Below are 11218 nucleotides of genomic sequence, written 5' to 3' on the forward strand. Positions count from 1 at the left end.
CGGTCGCAAAAGCCTCACCACCCAGCTGATTAAGCCTTCGTACCATATATATAGATGATGCAGACCAATCAAATGATGACACATGTCGTACAAAATTGTTGATTGTGGGATACACGTGTCAGATGTTGATTGTACCGTACATATGATGTGGAAATGACGTGTCATGCATATCCATTGTGGACTGTTGACAGAGTGGCCCACGTGGTAGAGTGACTAAGCACCAACTGGGCATTGCGTGGACGAGTGAGAAGTTGCCACGTGGTCGTACAACTGTCTATGTGGCACGCTGAGTGTGTCTGACTATGTGGGTCATACAGGTAGTCTGTGTTGACGTGGGCAAGGTATGTCTGCCATGTGTTCGTTGTTGGAGTGTCGTGGTTGAGTCTGAAGTGGCCACGTGGCGCTAGAGTGGTTTGTGAGAAACTGCCAGAGAATTTGTGGAAAACTTGCACGGGCGGAGCTGTGGTCAAAACATCGGTGGGTGTAGTGGTGCAACGACAAATGAAAAAGGCTAGCTGTCAGAGATGTCTTCGGGAGGCTCTGTGAGTGCCAGTGGCGGGGTTGGAAGCACAACAAAGACCGGTGAAGGCGCGACAGGTGGTGAGTGGCGCCGACAAGAGATCCAGAGTGGGGGTCGACAGTTGGGTGGTGTTCGGAGCACAGAGCGGTGACAGAGAAGCTATAGCGATCGACGTTGGTTGGCACGACCGACATCGACCTTGCAAAAGATGACACAGGGTACAGTGGGCTACGGGGGCGGGGATGAATAAACCCCCCCACCTAAAAATACAAATTTTTTATTATTTTGTAAATAAATAAATACTTTTACTTATAATAAATTGTGAAAATTAAAAAAAAAATGAAATTAAAAATATTTTTTCGCAAAAAATATTTTTTTTTTTGAAAAATCTGTACCATAGCCCAAATTGGGCAATTTTTTTCTCCAAAGCCCCAGATTTGTTTTTCACCCAATATAGGCGAATTTATAGTCAAAATTCATGGAAACAACCACCTGGACACAATGGCGAGGTCGGACCTGGTCTAGGATGCCTCTATAAGATGATGTTCCTCAGATATGCCTCTTGAACTCCTTCAAAGATGCAATTAAATCTCTCCAAAGGCTATGCAATGATGCTCCAACCATTCTGATACCATGTGAGATTATGCTTGAAGCAACCAAGATCAAAGAGACCAATAGATAACACAATGACAAGAGAGATAGAATATGACAATAATAAATTGTATTCCTATCAAGATGCCAAAGAGATCAGCGATATCATCAAGATTACATACAATGTATGATGAGCCTGCTTATAAAGGCAAGGCTAAGAGACAAGAGAGAACATAATGATGGCATGTGGCTCAATTAGATGCAAGGGTAGGTAGGGGTAGGTAGGAGAAATAGTAAAATATTTCACATAAGGTGGATCACCCATCGAAGGTGGAAATATCATCCCACAATAAGTGGATATGATAAAGTAACAACAATATCAAACCATAAAAGGTGGAAATTCTCCTACATACACACTCCCAATGTATGCACATCTCCCTAAGTGTCTCATATGCAAACCACAATGTTATGCATGTACCTAAATAAACTTAAGTAAAGTGTAATTATATCCAAGATGAATTATATAAATATTAAATGTTAAATATATAGAAATATCAAATATGTATATATGTATATATATATATATATGTGTGTATATATGTATATATGTATACATATATGTGTGTGTGTATATATGTGTGTGTGTATATGATACATGTATACATATATATACAAATATATACACAGGGTGAACTCACAATGTTGGTTCCCACTTTTTCGTACATCCAAATTTTTGTTGAAATCATACATTTTGTAATGGTGGGAAAATGGTGAATGATAAATCAAGAAGGAAAACTACCATTTCCCTCAAAGAGAGATGAGAGTTTTGCTATCGATTATCATTCAAGCATTTTTCACCATTACATTAGGAAGGGGGAGAAGATAATTCACTAGATCCAATCTCTCCACACAAAGATGGTAGATTGAATTATGAATGAATTAGGAATGCTAAGTTGATCCCCTCTTCCTTGTTTGATTTAGAAAGGAAATTGATTGAATTATGTGGTGCAAAAGTGACAAAGAATCGATTATAACTTAATATCGGAATATGGGATGAAGCTGTGCACTTGCATATGGCAGTGAAATGTCAAGACGAAGTCGCCCTGGGAATTTGATGAAAGTTGCCTGGACCGTGGCGGGAATGTACATGGTCCTTCAAAAAATCCGCAAAACGAAAAGGGTTTTTCCACCTCTACAAATGGAGCCCGAATCTAAAAGTACAATTGCACACCTACAACCCACGCACAGAAAAGAGAGGAAAATGGGTTGGGATTGGGGGTTTGCCTTTAGGTCAAACCCTAGTTTTGGAATTAACCAAGTAATGAAAGAAAGTACTTGCAATTAGATATAAATGAAAGACTAAATTGTAAATTACCTCAAGGGAGGTTGTAGTAGCAATGTTGATAGAAATGCTTGTGTGAAATGGTATGTTAAAATCAATCTACTCTTCAATGGTTGAATCCTTGACTTGAATGCAACACTTAGCCTTGAAGGGAGACTTGATAATTCTCAATGCTAGAAAAGAATGCTAGAAAAGAATGCTTGAATGCTTGATCGCTTGAACATATCCAACTTCGACCTATCCAACTTATGCGAATCAGAGAGCGAATGCCCCCTTAAACACACATGTTTGGTGGATTTGATTTTCGTCATGGGCCAACATCGAGGGAGTTTCCCGCCCGAGGCACAATCCACAATATATGCTCTAGGAAGGGTCCTGCCCAAAAATAGGGCAGGGATAGGGGAACCATGCCCCTGTCCTGAGAGGACAAGGGTACCATGCCCCTGTCCAAGGGGGGACAATGGCACCACACCCTTGTCCTACCCCTTTGTCCAGGGCAGAATGTGGCCAAGATGATGCAGAGGCCAAGGAAGAAGTTGTTTTCGCAAGTTGAGCAATCTCCGATCTCCGATCAGGCTAGAGGACTCAAGTTCACATGCGTGAGGACCCTAATGGAGTCGAAAATTGCTAGGGTCGCAATTTTATGACACTACACATTTTTTTAAAAATATAACGATTTAAGCTTTAAGAAGTCCCATTTGAAGTAATTACTTAAAGAGAATTAGATCAAAGGCTCTTAGATCAAAATTTCTTGGATAGAACCTCTCTACTTCTAAATCATACTTGCAATAGAGTCTCCTTTACATCTATCAAATGCTGATAAAAAAACAATTTACATTAGCTTTTGGGGGGTCAAATGAATTCATTTAGAAGTTTTGTTTTTTTAAGTATTTAATCCTTGTTATAAGATTTCCAAATAGTATGATTTTTCATATATTTATTTCATTAATATATTTTCATTTTATTTCTTATGAATGTAGGTTTTTCACCGAACATGAACTTCTTTGTTCAATGCATTGAGAAAAATAGTAAACTAATTTAAAAAAAATCTAAAAAATATCTATGCACTATGTATTGATGTCTTATTTCTAACAAAAAAAAAAAAAATTGAATTTTGATATATATATATATATATAGAACAAGTTATGTGTTCAAACGTACACATATATCTAAACTATAATTAGTCATACTTCAAAACTTAATAAAATAAAAAATATTCAACATATCACTATCAAACCAACCGAATGCCCTGATGTTACAAACCAAACTTCAAAATACTTAAGTTTTTATCATTTATAGAAAAAAAGTTATGCATTTCAAGATGCATTTCACTCTTAAAAAATGTTGTTTGCTCTAAAAAACTACTTTTTGAGGGAGATGGAAAAATCAATAAAATTTTATTCAAAAAAAATTGAAAAAAATATATTTAGAATCTACAAACAAGATGTTACAAATCACTAGTTTCCATCATCTTCAAATTCTTAACAGTTTAAAAGTTATAGGTGTCGGAAAGCGAAGGTTTTTTTTCAAAATGTTCATCTAAGTGTCAAAGTTGGTCAAAAAATGGGAACCAGTATTGCGAGTTCACCCCACACACACATATATATGCACACACACACACACACACATACACACACACACACACACATGTATATATATATACACATATATCTACACACACATACACACGTATGTATGCACACACACACACACACACACACACACACATATATATCTACACACATACACACACATATATATGTATATACACACACATATGTACATGTATATACGTATATATATATATGTACATATATATATAGATATATATATGTACATATATATGTATATACACACAAACACACACGTATATATATATATATATATATATATATATATATATATATATATATATATATATATATATATATATATATATATATATATATATATATATATATATATATATATACGTGTGTGTTTGTGTGTGTGTGTGTATAAATATATAGATATATATGTACACATACGTACATATACATATATGTATATGTAGATGTACACATATATATGTACATATATATACACATACATACCCATACATACATATGTATGTATGTACACACACACACACACGCGCATATCTATTTTTTCATTTATCTTTATACTTATGTATCTTTTTATCTCGTTCTCTCTATCTGTCTCTATCTTCATCCCTCCCTCTATCCCTTCCTCTCTAATTGTCTATCTCTTTATCTACATCTCTCTATTTTTGTCTCTATATCTCTCTATCTATTTAAATCTCCCTCTTCCTCTCCTCCTCTATCTTCATCTCTACTTCTATATACTCAAAACTAACCACACTAATCAGTAGGAACCGACACATTGCGTCTCTTTTTTTAATTTAAACAAAGGGTGATATTTTCCTCTCACAATAGTCAAACAAAATATTGCATCTCTTGTTTAATTATTACTTAAATTTATGATCTATGTCAATTCCTACCTCACTCTTAGACAAGTTCTTCATCTTTAATAAGGTTTAGGCTTTTCATTTTTAACATTCATTAGACCCATATCTACCCATCCATAGATTGTGGTTATTACTTGTTTTTATCACCTTCTTCCTCTCTCACTTTTCCCCCCTCTATCTCTAAACTAACCAAATCTTTTTCTATTTTCAACTCCCAACTAACAACACTGTTGTCCCTTATTTAAATCATACTTATTATGCTGAGAGACATCTACAATGACATCAAAATGTCCATAAATAAAAATTCAATTTTGAAACAATCTGGCATGCAAATGACAGGTGAATGCATGAAATATGCCATCTTTTGGTTTTTGTGGAGGTGTTATTTTATTACTCCAAATAAAATAGAACCCTTGCCACTTGTCTCCAACTATATGACACTGTTACATTCAAATGATAGTGGAAGTGTGCCATAATATTTAAAAGGGAACAATCAATAAAATCAAGGGTGCCATTCATGCTGTTGTTTAGGTAATGTTGGTACATACTTAAGCAACTCTATTATTATCCATATTTTTGAAACTCTTGTATACTAATATTATTGCTCCAATCATCAGATTCCCTTCTATTCTATGATATCTCTTGGCATAATTTACCTATATTTTTTAAATAAAAATATAGTAGTATAAAAAACTTAGTGAAACCCAATTACTGCCATCCTCTAATTTAAAAAAAATTCCATTACCGAATAGCTAAAACAATCATAAAATTAACCAAAAAACCCAATTCTTCTAATAATATCTCGGTCAATTTCCAACTCAACAGCTACCTCGAACGTGAATTTTTAAAAACCATCTTGTCCATATCGAACCAAACGGCTACCTCGCATGTTTGAATTATATTTGCATGTCTTTAGACATACCTTCCGCGGGCTCTGCTTTTAATTTCATTCATGGACGCTCCATTGGTAGTTGGACGCTCCATGGTGAGTACGGCCGAGAGGACTGTCATCTTCATATAGGATAATCCTCGTCAATGTTGAAGCCCTGCTAGAATTGAAGAAACCCATAATAATCTCTTTCGCCTGTCCAATGGAAGAAGAGCTGCCCAGTTGGGGTTTGGAAGAGCAGAACCCGGGCTTCGAATATACCGAGTCATCAAATTGCAGGTCTTCTGTTCGCCCCTTATGCTTGGCTGCGAGGCCAATGTTGAAGCCCTACTACAATTGAAAAAACCCATATTTTCTCTTTCGCCCGTCCAATGGAAGAAGAGCTGCCCAGTGCCCAGTTGGGGTTTGGAAGAGCAGAACCAGAGTGTCTTCAAATTCGTCCCAGAGTTGCAGGTCTTTTGTTCGCCTTTTTCTTTGTTTTTTACACCATTTTTCTTTTACGGCACTCTTTGAGAAGACCCTCCCTGTTTCCTCAGATGCTTAACCCCCAATACGACTGCGATCTAGGGATGCAGCAGACTCACAGAAAATCAGGAGCGGTCAGGTTGTGTGGTGCAGAACTGAGAAACGGATCAATTTCAGTGATAATGTCCAAGCTTATTTGGGATGGTACGCGACTTTGTCTTTATTTTTTCCAATTTGGGCTGGGATTTTACCAATTTGCAATATGTTATAATGCTCCATGAAAACCCCGATGCTTGACAACCGGAGTATTTTAGTTTTAAAATAAATTTTCACCTTCGAATTCTCTACAACTTGAGTATTTTAGTTTTAAAATAAATTTTCTTCTTCAAATTCTCTACACTATCTTGGTTTATTGTTGTATTCTGCGTACAAAGTTTTGAGTGGGGATGTTGTCTAATTTTATTAAGTCATAATGCCGCCTCTGTATTTGAACTTATAATCCCTAATACTTTCCATCTCGAGATATTTCTTTTTATAATTGAAGTGAGGGATAAATGCCCTTTTCCATTATATTATGATATTAAATTTTCCTGTATCAGAGAAGCTGTTTGATAAGAAATCAGAACACATATTCACCTTAAATAACAGAATGGACGATGCAATTTATGGATAATATAGATCTAGAACCATGACATCCTTTGAACCATGACAAAACAGAATCAGATTGTAATCAGCTGCATACATACTATTAATACAAAATTTGATTTATAACACTGTCATACTTGACCACTCCTTACATAAAAAAGGCCTTACTGATTTAGTATGAAATGTTGACCACTACTAACCCTAGATCAACATTATATAAATCCAAAAAAAGAAATACAAAATTAACTATAGAGATCACAGATTTGACCAAACAATGTAGCTAGACCATTTAATTAGAAACTGCCTGACTTTGGGAAATACGATCCATGCTTTTGCTTGTTCAGGGATGTGTGACAAGCCAAGAACTCAATTATTTTTTCTGTCCTTGCCACATTGTATCATTCCTAAAGCAGAGACAAGCTAAATGAGATTTCCCACCTCAATTGTTTTAGTGATATGCTTGCGAGTCACAACCATTGTGAACGAAGTGTTGGATGACTGCCGATTCTATGATTAATGCTTCCATTCGAGTTTAAATGATCCTTACTGTTTAAATAGAGACCAAACCTCAAAACTCATAACGAATCCAAGGTAGGGAAGAAAGCTTGGCAGGTTGGCTTTATCCACAACTTTAAAAAACCCACTTTGAACTTTTCCCAAATGTAACAATGACTGAGAACTTTGAATTCTTTATCTTTAGTAATAGCGAGAATATTGGTTACTAGTAAGGAGGAGATTTCAATTTTTTTGTGGCGGTGCCTAACATCCTCTAAGAAATCCTGTCTTATTATTTCTTCAATGGCTTTTATCACATTTTTCTCTTAAAGAAAAAGACCTTCCTCAACTTGGCTAAAGTGATTTCCTTATGAAGGCCATCTAGCAGACACTAGCATCTAACACCAAAGATTTCATGAATGCTGGATAACAAAGCAAAGAACACGTGTCAATTGTAGAGTTGATGGAAAGATAATCACTGGTTTGGAAAGTGATACTTGGCGACATTTTGGGATATAATGTCACCAACCTTGTCATTACAGGACTGTATTGCCAGCCTTCAATGTGGAGCGAGGCTTGCTTCACATGCTTCAATCCATTGCTAGTTCTATAGCCGATCACTCAAAAATTATGGCTTTGGCTAGTCTACCCCATAATTTGATAAGTAGTCCACAATATTATTTCTCTCATTTATAACTATGTGATATATGATATTCCTTTAGTGGATCAAGAGCAACAAGGCTTCTTTTAAGATAATTTAGATTTTCCAATATGAAGATTGTCTTTTCTTGAGGTAGAGAATTATTTCAATCGAATTGCCTTTGACAATCACCTTATTTGGATGAGTTTTTGAGTAGATGCAAACCTACTGAGAACAGTAATTCTGCCTGTAAATTATTAGAAGTGTAAATCAGAAAAACAAGAAAAGCACCTTACTTGGAACATAGTTAATATCATCCAAAGGCAATTGCATGAGATCAATATATTAACTTAGACCGCAGTTTAAACAAATGATTGCCATTATTTATATAACCTAATGATTGCCATTATTAAAGACAGGTTTGGTTCATTTAGTAAAGAACAGTTGTGGAATTTCCCAACCGTCCATAGTGGCCCAGAAGCAGTCATATGCCCTCCTGGCCAAGAGGCGTGGGTCCTTCCTTTTGTTTATCATCATCTTTAACTCAGAGGGTTAGGACATGTCAGGGGCGGCCATACTATGCCAAACCCAAGCCCAGGAGCAGTCACTTGCCCCCCTGGGCTACTGACATAACTCAGTAGTTAACTTCTTGGGTAGGCAACTCCCCTCATGCATATCCCCATATCCCTCTGAATTATTGACTGAGAGTTAATTCATTGATTATAGTTTGATCAACCAGATTTCATCATTCATACAGTGATTTGTTTATTTAACAGTGTGAATGTTACAGCTACAAGAGATAATCTTCAGAAATGTGGAAGCCAGGCTATAGATTCATTATTACTGTTGCTGTCATAAAATTGTGCAGTATATTCTAGTTGAGATTTGTAAAAATAATCTGTCAGTATTACAGCAGTTCATTTATATCCAATTCGTATATATATTTAAATCTATTTATGTATATCAAAATATATCAGACGTACTGTGAAAGACTGCCAATAACGTTATTCAATTTTATTACTATTGTGGACTGCTTACACGTATCAGGTTTAGACTGATTGTGATTATAAATACGTATGTATATGACATTAAATTTAACTACTAAAATGCACAGCTCTATCACATTCACGTATTTAGTTGCAGTTTAATACCCTCTACAAATTGGATGGCGAATATTTACAGTCAAGACAAGAACACGAGAATTTGGCTTTGCTGCCGATTACCGTTGTGTATTATCACTATGAATCCAAACACTGTGCAAGTTATTTGAATTGTAACCGACATGTTTTTCTGAGTATGCGACATACCTGATTATCTCTGTCATGTATGCTTTCTGTTTTATATCACAGTATATCCTTCTTTTTTAATCTCTGTTTGTCCTCCTAAACTAACATCCAATCCTTTTATACTTACGGCCATCGATAAGGAGTCACGTCTTAGGAGAGACGCGACTTGTATTCTGAATCACGTCTTTTTGATTGGTCGCAACCAACAGACGAATGTGCACGCCCAGTGCATCCCTTTGTTAAATACACTTAATTAGCTACATTCATAGAATAGCCGCTACAACTCAATACGTGATTTATATGAATTGAATATATAACCGTTAAATAATTAATTAATTATTATTTGGGGTTTTAGGATATTATGTACAGAGACATATATTTTCATTAATAATTGATTTCATTTAATAATTAATTAATTACTATTTAGATACTATTAATCAGAAACATATATTCTCATTAATATCTGAAAATCAGGATGTACACCATTATATGTAATTATATCTGATACATTTATTTGGGGGACATGACATGCTAGTTCTATAGCCAATCACTCAAAAATGATGGCTTTGGCTAGTCTACCCCATAATTTGATAATTAGTCCACAATATTATTTCTCTCATTTATAACTATGGGATATATGATATTCCCTTAGTGGATCAAGGAGCAACAAGGCTTCTTTTAAGATATTTTAGATTTTCCAATTTGAAGATTGTCTTTTCTTGAGGTAGAGAATTATTTCAATCGAATTGCCTTTGACAATCACCTTATTTGGATGAGTTTTTGAGTAGATGCAAACCTAGTAATAATTCTTCTTCCTTTGCTTTGTTGTCAGTTCTTGGGGAGAGTTTCATTGAGGTGGGTTTGATCAATTTCATTTGATAATCTTTGGAATTTATTTTAAAAGTGATGGTGAAATTAGGAAGATCCATGGCTTATATTAATTTTACTTTTTTCTTTTGGCCAATGCAGGCCACCATGCAAGCTTAGCAGAAAGATATAGAAGCTCAGAAAATTACAGAAAAAATATAGGCCTCCTTGTTTGGAGAATGTAATAAAGCTCAACAGGAGGTATTTAGTGCAAATCAGCAGGTATGGATCAAGCAGTTTGTTATCTATAATTGTTTTTTTCCATTCATTGTTCAGCTTCCTTAATTCAGTTTTTATATCTTAATTTTAATATTTAGTATATGTGTTGGGGGTTGGAGGGGTGGGGGGGGCGGGGGGTAGGTGACATTGCATCAGGTGTCAATAAACATTTTTCAAGAGTACAATACTGATTTACAACAATATACCTGGAATTTTTAGAGTGAAACTGCTACTACCATATAGATCATTTCCCAAGTGAAGAAATAAAAATAAACATTGATGAAAACTCTCAATAGCTTGAGAGGTCACAATATTGTACTTTAAGACTAACCTAATGTAACTAAAATGAGTGTGCGTAAATAAACAAATTACCCCTGCAATTATACTTTTTTTCGGTAAATTTATCTAATTTTATTCCATAGTGTCCGTTTGAATGAGTGCCTTTGATCAATATTATTTTGCTATCATTACATTTGCCATAATCTTATATAGGATCTATTTTTTTATTTGAAAATGTTTGTGGTGTGTTTTTTCTCTATAAGTCTATTTTGACTTACAACCTCAATCTACTTTACTCACTACTCAAATAGTTAGTCTCTTTCTTGAAGCATAGCATTGCTTTTCCTTTGTGCACTATCCTTCATAGCTTATTTAATATGCAAAACCAAGGTAATAAAAAAGTATGTCTGCAAATTTGTTTTGACCTATATGACTTGATCATGTTGCACAATCACCATAAGTTTTCAAGTAAGATCTGATTTCTCTAGACATGTACAATTCTGCTTCAATCAA

General features: G+C 35.0%; 1 protein-coding gene across 3 annotated transcripts; it reads left to right on the top strand.

Moving 5' to 3' along the window:
- Positions 1-5789: 5789 nt before the first annotated feature.
- Positions 5790-10433, top strand: LOC131066131 (uncharacterized). 3 transcript variants are annotated; one of them, XM_058000836.2, is made up of 3 exons: positions 5790-6262; positions 6346-6478; positions 10310-10433. In XM_058000836.2, exons 1-3 carry the CDS (start codon positions 6107-6109, stop codon positions 10390-10392), a joined length of 372 nt encoding a protein of 123 aa, XP_057856819.1. In that variant the 5' UTR covers positions 5790-6106; the 3' UTR covers positions 10393-10433. The 3 variants fall into 3 exon arrangements, with proteins under 3 accessions (XP_057856819.1, XP_057856821.1, XP_059063068.1); XM_058000838.2 differs by having other exon boundaries at positions 6377-6478; XM_059207085.1 differs by having other exon boundaries at positions 6388-6478.
- The last annotated feature ends 785 nt before the right edge of the window (positions 10434-11218 follow it).

The sequence above is a fragment of the Cryptomeria japonica genome, chromosome 1 (assembly GCF_030272615.1).
Source record: "Cryptomeria japonica chromosome 1, Sugi_1.0, whole genome shotgun sequence".
NCBI lineage: Eukaryota > Viridiplantae > Streptophyta > Pinopsida > Cupressales > Cupressaceae > Cryptomeria > Cryptomeria japonica.